The sequence below is a fragment of the Melanaphis sacchari genome, unplaced genomic scaffold (assembly GCF_002803265.2).
Source record: "Melanaphis sacchari strain LSU unplaced genomic scaffold, SCAv2.0 Contig10_pilon_pilon, whole genome shotgun sequence".
NCBI classification, from domain to species: Eukaryota; Metazoa; Arthropoda; class Insecta; order Hemiptera; family Aphididae; genus Melanaphis; species Melanaphis sacchari.
In genome coordinates this window covers 2,646,339-2,665,420 of record NW_020270420.1, presented here as the reverse complement: position 1 = coordinate 2,665,420, position 19,082 = coordinate 2,646,339, and the positions used below count along the sequence as shown (strand labels likewise).

Here is a 19,082-nt window from a genome sequence, read left to right as displayed (position 1 = left end):
ATTACATTTTAAGGCAATATAACTCAGACTTTGGTTTTGTTTATAATTTTTTTTGTATCTTTTATACACATATTGTCTAAAAAAATGTTACAGTCTATTGATAAGACTATATTAATTAAAATTTAATTATTAATCATGTAAATGAAATAAATTTTAACTTGTGGCATTAATATAAGTCTTTCTAAATCGTTGTTTTAAAACAACATAAGACGATTGAACAAATTTATTGTTCATATCATGGGTTAGAAATTGTTGGCAAATTGATAGAAAAAAAAACCTCTAGACCACATGTAGATACATAGTAAAAATACTACAATACTAGTTATTTAAGCACTGAAAAGTTTAAAAAATATATAAGTGTTGTGTATATTAAATATATAATTTTTGCAATTATTTTGCATATATTTATTAATAATCGATAATAACTCACAAAGCTCATTCTAAGATAATTTTTTGAAAAAAATTGATTGGGAAAAAGTGAAAAATTAGTATTTTAGACATGTATCATTTTATAATTTATATATAGAGTATTATACTAGATATCAAAGAAGAAAAAATATTATTTACCACTTTATCTAATACACGAGTTAGTGCGTTCAAAAGGCAAAATTCGAGAACACAATTAATAGACCCCACCAATGCCCTAGATATGAGTTTTTCATCCAGAAAATCAAAACAAAAAGATTTTTTTATAATAATAATTAAATGTTGGTGTCGTTTTGTACACATTTGGCTACTACATACATATTTTACTCCACACAAAGGTAACTCTTAAAATTAATAAAAAAAATTATTATTTCTTTTATTATTTAGACTGCTTGACTGAGCATTAAAATAGCATCTCAGACACAACAATCAAATAAATTTAACTAAGCGAGGAATGAATTCCCACATATACATATTAATATATATTATATATACAATTATACAATATATACTAAATACATATATAGTTTTATTTTAATCACACAACTTTTCTTTTATACATTTTTTTTTTTGTTTATGTTTTACATATAAAACAAACTCTTAATAATCATTCTTTACTATACAACATAATTAATCAGATGTTTATAACTCGTTATAAAAATATATAGTTATATTAATTTCTAAATTATAATTATTCATAAAACAGATATACTGTTTATTAATATAATTAATGTTTTTTTTTTTTTTTTTTTTTTGATATTTTTTAAAAGTTGCAAGATTAAAATAAATATGTAACTTAATGTCATCAAAAGATTAATAATAATAATATATATACGTAGTACATAAAAATAATAATTATATATTTAAAATCCCATGTTAAATACCCAAACCAAAATTTGCTTTTTAAGACTGTTATTTAAGAGTCTTACTAAGAATCAAATTTTAATTAATATTTTTCATATATGATTTACATATACATAATTTTTTTTTTTATTATAAATATATATTAATATAACTTTTTTTCTTTTTTTTTTTTTTAGTATTTTGTGTCAAAATATAACAATTTATTAATTCATAGTTAAAATTATTTAAAAAAAAAAAAAAAGTTCACAGAATATATTGAAGAGAATTAGAAGTAGCTGTACATGAGTTATATACAGAATATATATCATAATGTTATAACCTACATTAAGTAGTTTATAAACGATTAACATGAAACAGAAATGAAATTCCTCGTTACAATGAAGCCCAAGACGATGAAGAAATGCGACAAAACTGTACGGTCTGTACTTTTATATATGTGCGATGACTTAGCTTCCGAGGTGTTCATCTAATATCATGGAAGGTAATTTTTTATATTAAACTCACATCTCATGCGAGAAATAGCAATGCGAGCATACAGTGTGAGATCATGGCCAGTGCTATGTAATGTTAGCGGTCCACAATGCCGGTCCATCTCAACAAAGAACTCTATAATACAAAAACAGTAGATAATTTAGTTAGTAGTGTAAAATCAGTTTTAAAAATTAAATTCATTATATCTTACGTGTATGTTTTCCACGCATAACTAAAAGGTCAGCACGTTGCCACATTTCGTGTGCTGCAGCCAAATGACAATACAATATATGTTGCGAATGAATAGCATTGTGTACAACTATTGGAACTCCGATCACACCTGTCGCAACCCCTGATGATACAGCTCCACCACCAGGAGTAATACTACTACTACAATATCCTGATGAGTGACTTTCCACAGAACTGGCTGGTGATGGAGAGGGTGAGATGGGACTTGAACCCACATTCTGGTCAAACATTTAAGTTAGGTCCATACGTAAATGCTAATACCTCAAATAGAAAAACTTACCTTGAGGAAATGTTGCTGAACAGTCTTGAAATTCTGTCTATTTTGGTATACAAGTAGTTTAAACAATTTCAATCTCAAAAAGCTAAGACACCTCATCCTGTAACAAATAGTTATTTGTTATTAACTAAAAAAAAAAAAACCAAAGTACTTTGAATATATACTTACCAAAGTATTAACAGTCTATTATCCCTTTCTGGATTATCAGCCATTTCAAATATTTCGTCTAGCTCCTCGTGATCACAGTCTGCACGGTAGTTGTAGATTTTTGACCAAATAACTCTGCAAAAATATTAGGAAAACATAAGAAAATATGTCAAACAGAAAAAATAAAATAAAATTTTTATACTTACTTAATTAAGTCAACAGTATCATTATAAATCTTGAGCACTGCTCTTTCCCTAGTCCCATCATTCTCCATCAAATGACCACTAAGCACAAAACATAGTATACCATCTAAATATTTCATTTCTTGGGTAATAGGATCAGGCTCGTATTCTGCTAATTTGGTCAATGCTTGTGCCTCCTTTAATGGAACCTCTTGATGCATACTAAAATAAAAAAATTAACGACATAGTAAATAATAATTTAAAAAAATATATTTCTCTGGTAATTTTACTTGTTTTCAGGATATAAGTCGGTAACAAAGTATGAGAAGAATCTTTTCCTTGGAGGGTACTGATGGTGCATGGATTGCATACGCCATGAAGGTTGTCTGGGAGGAGGTTGGACAGGAACTTCATGCATGCGGTCCACCAAGATATCATTTATTAATCCATCGCCCTGTTTGAAAACAATGAAATATTATTGTTTTATATTTCTTATTTATTTTATAATTATTATTATTACTATTGTATACAGCAGTCAATTAATATAATATATAATAATAATTTATAATTTATGAATAAGTATAAAACAATAGTGGAATGATTGCCAAATATTTTATACATACTTATACCTAACAGTAACTACTAACTAGTATCACATTATAACACATATTAAGTTAAGTATCAAAAATCAATTTAACTTGATTTAATAAGAATAAAATTATAGAATGCTGATCAATATAGAAAAGTACCAGTGGTTAATTTGTACTTATTTGATTTGCAACTGTATTAAAATTAACTTACTATTCCAGTAGCATATCTTCCTAGAGTTGCTGACCCAGTTGGATTATGAAACTTTCGTCTTTTTGATGCATTAGGAGAGTATTGATCTAATTCCAGTGAACGTTTATACCGTGGGTCCATTATTTGAACAGCAGTAGTACTATAAGGAAGGAAAGGAGGTGGTCCACCATCTTCATCTTCAGATGATTCTTCATAAGGACCATGAATCAGACCACTGGTAGCAGCTGGGCGTTGCAAATATGACATAGTACTAAAATTCAAAATATACATATTTAATAACATTTAAATAAATTATATTACACAAATAAATTTCAAAATAATAATAAATAATAAGAATTACCTATGCTCAAGAGGTTTGACTTTTGCTTCTGGTATTACTGCACATACAGATGTTGGCTTACGCCATACATTAACATTCTCCACCATACCTTTGGAATAGCCATCAGAAGATGGCTGTTGGAGAAGAGGCTGAGTAGGCGGAGCAGTATTAGCTGGAGATTCGTTGGATTTAGATTTTTCTGATCCTGGAGCGGTTTGTGATGGACTGCCTTTGTGATGATGTTTATGATGTCTATGCTTTTGTTTCTTTTCATCTTGCCGTGTATTTGCCAAATCAGCACAGGTTCTTAGCTCTTCAGATCTTGCAGGTTTCACCAAGTAATTTAAATTAGGTGGCAGCTTACTTAATGGTATCTTACACATCACAGATAATTTTAAAGTCTTTAGGCTTTCTGGTTCTTTAGGTATAAGTGGAATGACTGGTACAGGAGATATAACACGTTCATTATCATTGCGCATTGCTTCGTTATTATCAATTATAATAACCCCACCTTTGCCACCTTTACCACCTTTGGATTTTCCACCACTTTTGGCACCACCATCCTCACGTCTTGTTATAAACAGCTTCCTTAAAGTATCATTCTTTTTCTTATCTTGTACTTTGATTCCTTCAACATCAAGTTTGGGTGGACTTTCAGTTGTTGTTGACATAGGTGGTGGTCTACATTCTACATCAGAGGAGTCTGAATCTGCGCTGCTAATCTGACGCATAGCAGCAGTGACTCGAGCTACAGGTTTTTGTGGTTGATTTTTTTCCCAAGAGGGTGTTTTCTTTACTGAATGTGAAGACTTCTTCTCAGTATCTTTTTTTCGACTCTTGCGGCTACTATCAGTCCATTCTTCAGATTCACTGCTAGCTGATATCACTTTTGAATTTTTACTACCTGGTGGTCGACCTCTTCGTACTGGTTTAGGCGGTTCATCATCTTCTGTATCTGATGAAATCAAAGGTTTTGACTTGATTTTTGATGGCAGAAGAGGTTTTGGAGTCTTTGTTGGACCCTTCTTTCGACCTCTCTTTCTTGCAACCGGTTCTTCAACTGGTTCCTCTTTTTTAATTATCACTGGTGTTGATTTTCTCTCTACTAATTTAGCAGGTTTTACAGAAGATTTTTTGAGATCCTTTTTCTCACATTTTGCTAATGCTGAATATTTCTTATGTAAGTCTGTTATTTGCTTAGATGATACATGTGAACGGCTACTATAAGATGAATCACTATCACAACTACTGTCATGTGATTTTTTCTTTTTATCGTCTTCGTCTTCAGATGATGAAGATGAAGAGGATGAAGAGGATGATGAATCAGATTGGCTTTTTTGTTTATCACTGTGATTAGAGTCTGAATCTGACATTTCTGATAATAGTTCAATAACTTCAGATCGTTGTGTAGGAAAGTTTGGACTAGATTTAGGATCAGTCATTCCAGCAGGTTCCTCCTATGAAAATAAACATATTCTATTTATTATTTAAATTAATATACATTTGTGATAAAAATTAATTTGAGAATATCAAATAAAATCAAGTTTATAAAAATAACTATCATTATAGTTTAATTATTAAAACATTATATTTTAATATTTAGGTAATCTAAATTTTTTAAATGGATTACCTAATTTTCATAAACTAAAAATATTAATATTATTCTAAAATGTTATTTAATGTCTTAGTATTTGAACATAATTTATACCATTTGTTATTTGGTAATGAAAATTATTAGCTTGTTTGCAGAAAAGGAAACTTTAATATTATTGTTTTTATTATTTTTGGAATTTAGTAAATAGATGCAAATGTTTTCTATAAACACATTTTATAATGCTTGAACAGTTTATGGAGTAGCTAAAACACCTTATGTCCTTACCTAACATTGAAGAGATGGGTTTTTTTTCAATAGCGATTGAAGATATCGTTTTATTATAAACCAACAATATTTTTATAGTGTAATTGATTCATATTAAAGTAATGATATATATAAACATTAATCAGTAATATTATTTCCGAAGCAGCTTAAAGATGTTTTGTTAATAATGTTATTCCACAACATAGCGGTCTCATTAATAAACTATTTTTAGATTGTGTTAATTAAGTGACCAAAATGAAAAGAAGAACAACAATAAAATATATAACGATGAACTTTACTTTAATGAGAATGCTGCAACACACTACAGCATTCATCCTAGGCTTAACCTCGTTTTAACAAGCGCAACATGATAACAGCCTGTGGATTGCATTCATGTTTAACACAACATTGTGTATTATAACTCTAGTAACTAGTAATAATTATTAAACTAACAATGAATAAATCGATGATAAAACACACTCATGTGCTATCATAGATAATATTATGTATGTATAAGTTTAGCAGTAGGTACCACTACCTATATAATATTATAATTTATATCACAGTATTTTACAATAAAATTACATTCTATGTTCATCAACCGTGACTGTACCTAACGGCAATGAATATTATTAAGTTTGAAGTGATGAACAAAATTGTAGGTACATAAATTATCAAAATCGTTGTTCAAGATTATCAACCATAGATCCTGATCGAAGTAACATAAATTTCATTGTGTCGATTATAACCGCGGGAGTGTAGACATTGTCAACGAGACTCACACGTCAAAATTGCAAATTAAAACGGGTCGTGAATTAAATATTTAATATAGAGAAAAATCACAATAACTCTCACCTGTTGTGACGTTCTGGTCGTGTTGTTCGTGTCGGGTGTATTCTTTTTCAAAAAGTTTTTTAGATACCACTTAGGTTCTTCTTCCTGTTCCTCTTGTGGGGGCGGCGAAACAGCCAATGGTGGAACAGTTTCCTTCTTCTCGTCGTTGCTCTCGCTATCACTGCAGCTACTATCTGAACTGCTATCCTTCTCGCCTTCCTCGCTAGATGAACTATCCTCATCCACGGACATGTCACTACTGGTTTTATCGGCCCTACGCACACGCCGAGGTTGTAAGTACATTTTATAAAAGATCAAAACGCGAACTTGGCAAGTGTAATCACACCACAGTTTTATAATAGTATTACTGTAATACACACTACACAGTACACAACTCACTTGGCAGAACTGCAGTTGGTTGTGTCCGACGATATGACGTTGGTTGATGTAGAACTTCGGCGAATCTTGTCAGTGGGTGGTGATAACGATAACTGTTGGGATTCCTGCGACAACGATACATTTTAGGTAAAAGTGATGAAAAAATGCTATCCCCACCACGAAAAAGTAAAAGGGATTAGTGGGGGACGGAGAAATATTCAACTGCGTTTCAACCTACCTGCATCAGTTGCGTCTGCTGTGGTTGCGGCATAATGTTGGATCCTCTTACTGACGGTTTAACCATGTACCTGCAACAATAGAACAAAAATATCCTTTAGCATTGAATGTCAACAATAACATTATTTCTATCTCAAAGATCAACGCCCGAATAAATGGTAAATAATCGTCTTCACCGAAACGACTATTATACATAGTATGTATTAAAAAAAGTACGTGTCAGATAAAATTTTAAATGTAAGTATAAAACGGACTTAAATTAAATGATAAACAAATTTAACAAATATAAGTAAAAAAATGAAATAATACTGAATCAGACCACACGACACTTCAAATAATATAATCTAAATAAATATGGTATTATTATATATAATATATGTATATTGATTTTAAATATACTCACGATGCGAATAGCGAATGATTGTATGGCCCCGATGGTTTGGCGTCCATGGGCACGGCCGCCGCGGCTGCTGCTGCTGCAGCGGAGACGGAAGCAGCGGCGTCCGGCGAAACGCCGTGCGACGAAGGCTGCTGATTTCTATGCACGGGATCCGCAAACAGTTGTTTGGTTTCGCCGAGCATTTTTTTCAAGCTCTCGGACGCATCTAAAACGGACACACAATCATATTTTATGACATCTAATCAAACTCTACGGCAATAAAATGCAACCGGCACAATGACGACTACGACGGCGGGCGGCCATGTGAATCATCGAGCACGCACGTCGCGGCGACGACCCTCTTTTACAGCACAATACAACTGCAGTACGACGATCGACGACGACTACCTACTACCACCATTACAACTACACGTACTACCCCACTACAAAATCCCGTCGCGTATATTTAATAATAAACCGGTGCGAGTGAACGGATCGAGAGAATATACATATCGCGGGGAACAGTTGATGAGTGGGAGAAAAAAAAGGGATCGATTAAAGTCGGGGGGTTAGTGTACATAATAATATATATTAAGCTAGTCGTATATAACGCATTGTATTCGTAATAATAATAATAGCGATGTATCTAGGGTGAACTGACGAAGTATACAGTCACACCCCGTGAGATTTAAATATATATTAACATAGTGAGAAATTCGCGCGGGAACCGCCAAATTTTTTATATTTCAATATATTACCTGTTGGTCGCTGCGAGTTTTCTACTAGACTGTATACGCGTACACACGCGCATAATACTACACGACAAAACAAAAACACAAGCATCTGGTTTTTGTGTTTAATTTTTTTCTCCGTCGACAACAGCTGCTGTGTCTACAAGACGCACACATACATAAAACGAATCGAAACAATCGCCCCCCACCGATTTTTATGAAATTATTGTAACCTGGAATCGCGGCATGTTATGTTATTTAGTTTACGGAAAGTAAAAAAAAAAAAAAAAACCTAAAAATATGCCATGTGAATTCCGTTTATTGTACACCGCGGAAGTAGAATGTAGTTTAGCAGAAGGGTTGCAAATACTCTAGGAGACGTTAATGAATGTGTATGTCAACAACAAATTGAAAATCTGATCACAATAGGACATGTTTCCATTCAAGTCAGTTACCTTCACTAGACTATAATATCTTCATTAACCATTATATATTTTAATCATACATTCATAGTATTGTATATTAAGTATGAGTCTAAAAATATGAGACGATTAAATTTTATTATCACCCAAGACATTTTTTTTAATATTACATAGATATAAGTACAGGATAATAAAATACTAATTTTTCAAAATCAAGCTATAAAATATATTTAAGTATACGTATAATCTTGTATATCTACATTATATTAGGTTATAACCTTTTGATTTTGGTAATTTATTAATGACCATTAAATATTAACTACATTAAATCATGAAAAAAGATTGTCAACACGATAATTTCAGTCAAGTTAAATTTATTTAGTGTACTTACACTGTTCATAGTCAAGAGAAACATAGATATACCGTTCGTACATAGAAAGGTCGTCGCATCCGACTAACACTTAATTTTAACTCAGAGCATGAATTAATTACGGTCGTATTTTCGATAAAAGGTTAGTTCAATAGGTAATTATGTTTAATTATAAATTAGGTAGTTATTAACATTTGAGAATTATTAAGTATAATCTATTAAACTAAAAATAAAGTAATGACACCTCATTGGTTAACTCGTATTATAATAAATTATAATTTATAAGATTATAACTTTGAAACATTTGATTACAACGCAGTTTGACAAACATTTGTAGGACAATTCGCAGAACGTTCGCAACGGGGTTGGAAATTCAACGCTTAGACTGCGACTAAAAATTTATATAATTTTTATAAAACTTTTAAAAAAAATAAAACTGTAACAAGTAATTAATAAACTTAACATAAAAGGCTGTCATACAGCGTAGTACTGTAACATAAAGCTACAGCAATAATGCAATATAGTAAGTAAGTATTGAACAATTATTATTTATTATTCATAAACTAATCCGATTCGTTGGAAGTAAATTGCAACAGAATGCAGTAATTATAATATAATTAAATGGTAATTTAATGATTAATTTTCAGAAGCCACACATATAGATATTGAAATTAAAAAAAATCATTGTTTTTATTTTAAAAATAATAAAAGCGAAAACGGTTCAAAGAGGTTTTTTAAAAACTGAATTCTGTAAAAACATTTATAAAAAGCAATAATTAAGGCAATACAACAAAATAAATATTTCATTAACGAGGATACACCATGTTGTTGATATACGAAACTGATAGAACTAATAACTGTTTAGTATGAATTTTACTAATAGATAATCTTTGTTTAAAATATATTTACGAAGATAATATTATGTAGTATAAATTGTAATGTAAGTCTCACCAAATAATTATTCAATTGAAAATTCCAGAAATGTGCGAACTTATATAAATATTCAAGACTTACAGTATCAATGCCACGATTAATATCTTTTCGACGCCGAGCAATATTTATTATAACATTTTCAATAGTTTTTATTAAAATACCGCTTATCTCTAAGTCACCGACACAATATTTAACCACTCTAAATAAAATACTTAATTTTAATTATTATAATATATAAAAACTATAGTGTAAGTAGTAGTCTAGGTATAAAATTTACTGTGTGTGTGTGTTTTATTGTGTCTATTATTCCGTTATTTTGTACACATACATTAGAAGCTTGTGATATCTGAAATTTAACAAGTCATTGTGATTTGTGAATTATACTCAGGTTTTACCTTCATTAAATTCATATGTAATGTGTCATTATACTAATTTGTTATAACGTCATGCAAAATTCGACAATAAAGTGAATTAAAATTTACATAATATATAATATTATACGTTTGTATTAAATTGTTTTGTTTTTGTAAGTAATAATTTGAAAATAATTAATAATTAACAATAATCAAAAATTATAATCAAAATAATTATAAATATTTCAAAAACATAAAAACATAAGCGACTGAGGCGACTATGATACATTGATACTTAAATCTAAATGGACTCTTCTAAAGTTCTAAGCTCTTAAAGGTTGATGAATAGATGGATCTAAATGTGTATATTATGTTATTAATGTAGTAAATAGAAATGCGGATTTCAATATTTTATATTTGGCACATCAATAAGTGTAATTTTGTTTATACTTCTTCTTACATTCGTAGTATTTAAATGTTATCGAGCTATTAATAAAATTATCAATATTTATAATTTACAGTAGGTATATTTGGATTTAGGAAATTTAAATTTAGCGAGTTTGTAAAAATTGCAATGCATTTAAACGAATGATAAAAATATACTGTTATGTGTTTGAGCGATCTTTTCCACCGATGAGATCAAACTTAGTTTATTTTTATTTTTATAAAAATTACGAGTCAAATTTAATCTCATTTAATTTAAATTATTATGAATACAATAAATTTATTGGTTTTCTTTAACTATAAATCATTAAATATAAATCATATTATTTTCTTAGCTTTGAATTTTCAGTAGATTATTCAAATGCTTAGATTAAAAAACAGTATAAATTCATCTGACATATACCTGTTCCAAGTTTGTAAATATGGTTGCTAATCTAATAAAACTATTGAAAAATATTGTAAGAAATGAGTATTTTTTATTTAAAGCACTTTTTTACAATTTTAATTTGTTTTAATTCATCAATTATTTAATTCAAATTCAGGTGTGTTTAATACATATGTAATGGTACACACCAACTATAGGTAATAACTAATAAGTAATAACTATAATAATATAATAACACTAATTGGCTTCATATTTTCAATAAACAATAGTGGAGTACTATTGTATAGTAACTGATATTTCTTAATACATTTTTACAATCTTACAAAATAACATTTGATAAACTAGTCAATGTTTCCGGTCAAGTTTCATATTACAAATACATAAGGAACTCGCTCTAACACATTACACTCCACGATTTTATTGATAAAATTATGTATTTAAAAAGTTTGAAAATACCGATAAGATAATATTTAAAAGAAATGTTTTTACTTTGAGAGAGAAATAGAAACGCGTAATTATTTACGTCATTTGTACATCAAATTATTATTATCAGCAAAACATTGAATGCACATGATATTCAATATCTTAATATTATTATATATTTCTGGATTTAATCCTTTAAATGGTATTTTTTCAAGACAATAAAGAAAGAAACTAATAAAGAACATTGGTAGTTGGCACGCGCACAATATTTTATCCAATGACTAAAATAATAATAATAATAATAAAAATGTAATATCACCGACACTACAGTGAAATTAAATGTGAAAAAACGTCACGTTTATCATGCACAAAGGCGAGGCGAAAGAATCGTATTATTATTTTGGCAACTCGTTCAGTGTATGTAATAGAGATAACTATTTTAAGAATTTGACCGAAAACAAACGATACTCGATGGACTCCAATTAAGGCGAATGTAAGTAGTAAGTTGCTGTAATGTGTAATCATCTGCAGTTTAAAATATCAAGCATTGATCTCGGGGCGGTTATATTTTTAATATTTTATCACGAAATCGTGCATCAACAGCTTCCAGCAGGCAATAGTATACAATCATCAACAAAATGTCACAAAAAGACGACAGGAAAGGGTACGCGGTATAAACCGTAATCAATCGTATGATAACTCATATAATTGAGACGCACCGGATAGAACACGCGAAATATTATCTCCGGCGGAGACAAAATCAGAATATCGCGTTATCGGCGTTAAAAAAACATGACGATAAAAACGCGTCGTACAAGTAAGTAAGGGGTAAATGCGGCATTATAAAGGAAAACGGTTGGTATAATATTATTATACATTATTCTTGTTGAGAGAGAAATAGTTGCTAGGAGGGGAAGAGAGAGTTGGACCCCACCCCGACAAAAGGGCGACCCATCACGCCGTCGCAAACGATCCGCTGAACACACGTGACGCCGTTGATATTTTACTATGAACACAGAGGGCGCCCGCTATACTAAAAAATAATAATATAATAAAAATACCATAGATATTTAGTATTTTGTAATGGTACTTTGTATTGTACTTCGAAAGCGACCCCTCGCGACAAAGTATCGTTCCCGTCGTCGGTAAGACTGCCAGAGACGACGAGAGAATTCCTTTTTTATATTTAATCATACCGTAGGTATTTTTCCGAGGTAAAAGAAAATTTAAATATTTTAACGACTGTGACTATTTTACGACCACTGTTATCACTATCCTATCAACACTTATACCAAAGTAATCTACCTAACTATATTAATGTATGCATAGTCTGACGACAATTTGACCTAGTTTTTCTTATAGATCATAATAAACGTACAAAAAAATGTAGAAAATTCTATGGACAGTGACTTGGAAACAGAAGACGTTGAAGATGGTGTTTGTGAGTAATCGCGTTTGAAAATTAAATTGGGGCCGCGACCAACAATGACCCAGAGTTTTTTATACATAAGATATACAGTAATTTATTATTATAATGAAATTATTACGATTATTACTGTACACACTTCACAGTACACGTAGAAATATAATTAACACGAACATTGTATGAAAAAGCAGCATCTAATAATTGGTTTTGAGTAAAAAAATCAATATTAAGAAAAATGAACGAAATTTTCCAATAGTAATATAGCTAGTACTCATATATAAATATATATGTGTATGAGCACCGAGGGAGACTTTTCCGCCGTAAACATAGTATGTACCCCGTCATTATATATTGTATCTATATATACATATTATACACCTTTCCCCGAAGAATTGAGCAAGACAGATTTATTTTAAGGTTTACTTTTTTTCTTTCGGATTTATAATTTTCTTTTTTTATGCACACTACACACATATTTTGTGAGTTTTAACGGAACAACGCCCCTTGTTACGATTCAAATGTGTTTTGTCCGCAATCCCACGCCGAAGCCTGAAACCCTTATCGGCTGAAGCAGACGTGTGTTTTTGAACAAATTGCAAAGCTCTTATCGTAAAGGTCAAGACGAGCAGAAGGGAATTTTTGAAATTCAATATCGTACAATAATAAATCATGATAATAATAATAATACATCATACAGTGCACAGTGAAATAGATTATCCATAAAAACTGGGTGACTGAGATGACGTACTTTTAATAGAAACGCACGAGATACAATAATATATTACATAAATTATAATAATATTGAAGTACTGATATCGACAAAAAAAATGTAATGCAATTAGATTCATGAAATAAAACATTTTTTTTTTTTTTTGTATGAATTAGTTATTTTAAATTTTGTTTGACAAATAATTTCGATAATTAAAACATTTAATTTAATTTACAAGATCAAAATTGTAACTAAGAAAATACAAATTATAAATAAAATCAAAATCAAATTATTTAGTATGTGTATATAGAATGAGATAGTATAGGGAATAAATTATTAAAAATTAAGTTTAATGAATAAAATAAATGCAATGGGACAGCAGAGACATGGGCTAAAACGAAAAAACGTCAGGTAGGTCAACGTAGTGACAATGACAACAGCATTCAAACAGTAATCATGTGAAGAGAAATGAGAAGGGTCATACGATGGACACCCATCTCAAAATACACCTTACGCAAGTCTATTAATATAATGTAGTATGTACACGTTTGAGTGTGTGTGTTTACGTTAGCGAAAAAAAAAACAAAAAAAGATCTTCACGTACGGTAGAAAATAAAAAGTATAATATACTCCAATCTTAGTTACTAAATAACGTCTTGTTTAATATAAAATTAATATTTTTAAATTTAACAATTTTTAGTCACTAAGACACCGTGAAGGGTGATTACCGACAACAAGCACCAGCATGACATATATTTTATAATAATGATGTGTACAAATAATATTTTATTATTATTTTAGTTCATCGCGTTTGAAATAAAAAAACCACATAAATGTAAAAGAATCAACAATTCACCATCAATGATACTATTAATGTTTTACTACAAAAATTCGAGAGGAAAAGTTTCAATGAACGCCAATGGGATTCGTCATTTGTATATGATGGAATATAATGTGAATGACAACGAATATTAACCATCCTCAAAATACCTAATACAACACAGTTAAGTTCAAGTAAATTACATTGTTTTCCAACTCTGTCGTGTGTGTGTATAACAAATTATGTAGACGGATTAATAGCAATATTATTGTTATAGTTAAATTAATACAAAAAGCTGGCACCATATAGGTATACAGTATACACGCGTTTCGAATAATAACGACAATATTTGACGAGTAGTACCTAGTGAACAAAGAGAACCGAGTAGCGGTGACGGGAATTGAAAGTCTTAACGATGTTATAATAACAATTGATCGATCGTAAAACATAAAAAAAATAATGACCTGGAAAAGATCTAGTCGGTGATAATATTCGAGAATGGTTTATAAAAAAAACAGAAAGTTTCATCGGGAATACGACGGAGAGGAGAAATTCGTGTTCAAGAGATATCAAAATAATAATTAGAACTACACAAGATGCACCCCATCAATTTTGTCTGGATAGTCGTTCAGACGACTTTTTTCATAAGATGTACATAGAAATCGCAGCATCGTTGTAACTAACTACATGCAAAAACATAACGATGGTATCTTATATTTCGGCAGGTAATCGTAGACCATAGTGTCAGTCCACAAAACAAATATGTAAGCGTTTAAACATATATATAAATATATATTTATGCATATAATAACCTTTGGGGCTCATCCTTTGCTGCGGTTCTACTTTTCCGTCGGCGGTGTACTTGGAATCAACAATCGAGACCCTTGGTGTTTCAGCAATGTCCGAGACGAGTGGAAGACCGACGGTCATTTCCTGTAATCATTACAGACGTCACGTAAGGCGACACTAAACAACGCACTTAATATGATAATATTATATAAAACACAATTACTCACGTTTAGAATGTCTTCGATCGTGCTGGGCGTGTTGGTATCGTTTGTATTATGACTCTGCAAAAACCAAAAATATAATAAATTAATAAACAGACTATTTTCTACGACGTAATCAAATATGCGAGAAGAGATGAACCACATCGCATATAAGTTAGAACGTAAGATTATGTAAACCGATTTACATTCTTTACATTTGATATGGCAAGGTTGGGTTTATGTGTGGGTCTGTGGTGCGAAGAATGGCTACTTCTCATGCTACTGCCCGTGGATCGGCTCATCGACGAGTAAGGTGGCTTCATTTCACCTGGTTTCAAAAAATTACTGCTTCTGAAAAATAAATGAAAATCTAGTATGATATACTGTTTTATAACATGTTTTTATTTTAAAGAAGGTGACGACTGATTTCAACTATATGCGTAGTTTTAAATTTAAGCGCAATAACGCTAACCTTATGAATCATAAAATACGACACATAAATATAATATACAACTGTAAGATACGAGTGACTTGGGTTTTTTTATCAAACACTCGCCACCGAAGGTCGTCGCAGACGATGTGTTCAATTATTCGCACTAAAATACCGCCGTTTTATTTTTTTTTTATCGTATACAGAAGATGCTTTGACGTTTAGACGCCAAAGTCTGAAAATATTCTGAAACATGACGTAAGTATCGTACACGTTTATATTAGTTTTATATTATACAGGTATAGTTGCATGATTGAGCCTAAGACGGGTATAGTTATGTTGACTTTTAAAAAAAACTATCCACGGCTAAGTAAATCTTAACCTAATTCGATATATTGATATATACAGAGAAACATTACAAAGATTTTAATTAGGTCATTCTCCCACGTGTTCGACGCTGTTTAACAACCCCGCAATGCAACTGACGATTTTATTCAAATAATATGTATACAATATGCGATTATGACAATATGTACACACATATTAATCCATTTAACGATTTATCTCACGATATCGTTTGCGTGCGTGCACAAGTATTTTAACCAATAACCGACCGGCAGACAACCTTGTTTTGTCCTAAATTAGCGATAATTTTTCAAAACGATATTTGGCAACCGTTCGAGGTTACGCCGGTGTCACTATAAGTACAGTTTAAAAGGAGGTTCTTCACTGGGTGATTTTGGCGTGCGCGTTTATTAATTCTTCTCACATAAATAATAACAAATTTTTATCACTAAATTAATCTGTAATGGGGAACTCACGTTGAGTTCAAATATATACAGACATGCACGGGCGCGTCACTTTAATATAAACATATTTTAGATTGTTTAAATTTAAAAGCGAATACAATGTTTTTTGCGTTTTTTAATACACTGAACTAAATCAATATACATTTGCCATAGTTATCGTAATAAATAGTATGATTAAATGAACAAAAAAAAAAAATTTCTGTTAGTTATCTATAAAATGACATTGAATGCGTTGAATTGGTACAACTAATCGGATACCCTGCTGCTTATAGTATTTAATTCAAAATCAACCCTACACATGTCGTGTAAAAGTCACATAAAAATATGTACTAATTAAAATTTTTTTGACTATTAGGTACCCATTAATAATGTTTAATAAACAGAATAACAAAATTGTAATTGAAAATATTTTTCTTAACCTTGAATTGCATTTTCTATATTTAAATAGCACAATTCAAAATAAGCTAACATTTGATTACGTGAAATATCAAAACACATTGCATTCATTTTGGAAAGAACGATGTTAATTTCATCATAAATTATAATTATTTAATATTATCTAGTACACATGAATAACAAATAAAATAATTACAGTAATACAGTAAACAAACAAAAGACACTAAAAACAATGATATAATACTTTCAAAATCATTAATAAATAATAAAAAGTCGATGACGGAGGTGTTTAAACGAAAGAGGTTTTAGATAACTGAAGTAAAAAACCTAGGAGTTGTATCTTTTATCTAAAAAAAGTAGCAACAATTTTAAAATTTGTTAAATATAATATATTTAATATTTTTTTTAATATTTATACATATATATTTTTTTGTAATATTATTACCTTTATGTAAAAATTGCACACTCGGGGTTATATTAGAAAGTATATGGAGGTATATTGAAATTAAAACTTAAAAAATTCGATCACTGTTACCAATTTTGAAAAAACCTATCTAATAAAAAAAACTTGCACGATTATGATTATATTGAGGTAAATAGTCACCATACATAGAACGAATTTCCAAGTAATAAAGTAGTTGTTATATAAAACACAGTAACTTGTTCTTTCTAAGAATACAATAGAATTATTCGCAATACGTACGTATGTGATATTGTAGGATAAATAATATATATTGCTCGTGTAGCACGCACAACACACACATTTGTATGAAAAAAATTAATGTTACCCTCGGGATATATGCACAATGTAATATATCCTATTTAGAGGTCAAACGGGATATACAATTACGAATTATCGTAAAACGAATATGATAAAAATTAATTCGACAATCGAATTTGAAATTATTTTATTGCCTTTTAGGTTTATTTAATCTTATACTTAGTACAACTGCCATGGAGACTATTCAATAAATAAATCAACTACAACATCCGTTTACTTAGTCATTTTTTGAAAACGTGCCGTTCTTTCGAGCCGAATTTTTATTAAAATTACGAACGTACACAGCGACAGAACAATAAATTAATAGACTGCAATGTAAATAATAACATACAAGAACATTGAACATGACGTTACACACCACATGTCCTCGAAACAACGTTAGTAAATACTATAGACTAGGTAGGTATATATGAATACAGTAATGTTATTAAGTACGTACTCAAGCCATTTTTTTTTTACTTCAGTTAATGTTTACTCAGAAATTAATTATAAACTATATCATACGCGTGTTTAAGGCACAATGATATTATAATATATTATATAGTATTATGCTGTTTAAATTTCAAAACGTAAGCCCCTACAATACCTGCATTATATAATAGCTACAAGAATAAACACACGACGATATGCCACTGCGATCAACGAACGTGCGTCTGAGAAAATCGGAACCCCTATACAAAACAAACTATCATCTTGTCACTTGATATTTTTAATTTTTTGTTTTCGTTTCCGCTACGACGGCAATCAAAGTTCTCATCTTTTAACAAGTGTGACGATGGTGATTTCCCGTCCACATAATGATTGTCATCGGATACACCGGCGAGCTTATGAGTATGCTAAGTGGCCAAGGCAATGATGAAAATGATGCTGATGTGTACCGAGCTAAAGTATAGGAGTATTCGCATATAATTACTTATTATTAAAACCATTATTACTGAGATGGTAGCGACCGGATAATATGATATTTAACTTTAACCTCTAAGCAGTCTAAGCGATATAATAATATATCCGTTGACCGTATTCCCGAGAGCACAGTGTTGACGGATAATTTATATATAATATACACCGTGGTTATTATACTGGGTGACCATTTTCGAATAAACTACTACAACTACAATTGATGACCACTGAGCTTTACTGCTGCAGTGTGACAGTGAGCAGCGTACACACGCTTGTTATACATATAATGTCATCTCGCTCATTAAGGTTCAATAACGTAATGGATTCCGTCACACGCCT

General features: G+C 30.4%; 1 protein-coding gene across 4 annotated transcripts in view; it reads right to left on the bottom strand.

Annotated features, from left to right (window-relative positions):
• Positions 1-1,478: 1,478 nt before the first annotated feature.
• Positions 1,479-19,082, bottom strand: part of LOC112603710 (AF4/FMR2 family member 1-like) — a 137,186-nt gene continuing 119,582 nt past the window's right edge. For 2 of the 4 annotated variants that reach the window (XM_025352414.1, XM_025352415.1), the window contains exons 4-18: positions 15,634-15,778; positions 15,455-15,508; positions 15,251-15,371; positions 7,447-7,648; positions 7,045-7,114; positions 6,828-6,931; positions 6,450-6,702; positions 3,758-5,193; positions 3,418-3,667; positions 2,907-3,070; positions 2,641-2,838; positions 2,456-2,569; positions 2,291-2,387; positions 1,973-2,228; positions 1,479-1,896 (exon numbers count right to left, since the gene is read on the bottom strand). In XM_025352414.1, the coding sequence (XP_025208199.1) occupies positions 1,763-1,896; positions 1,973-2,228; positions 2,291-2,387; positions 2,456-2,569; positions 2,641-2,838; positions 2,907-3,070; positions 3,418-3,667; positions 3,758-5,193; positions 6,450-6,702; positions 6,828-6,931; positions 7,045-7,114; positions 7,447-7,648; positions 15,251-15,371; positions 15,455-15,508; positions 15,634-15,778 (3,598 nt within the window). In that variant the 3' untranslated portion in view covers positions 1,479-1,762. The remainder of the gene's footprint in view (positions 1,897-1,972; positions 2,229-2,290; positions 2,388-2,455; positions 2,570-2,640; positions 2,839-2,906; positions 3,071-3,417; positions 3,668-3,757; positions 5,194-6,449; positions 6,703-6,827; positions 6,932-7,044; positions 7,115-7,446; positions 7,649-15,250; positions 15,372-15,454; positions 15,509-15,633; positions 15,779-19,082) is intronic. The other 2 variants (XM_025352416.1, XM_025352417.1) reach the window with 2 other exon arrangements.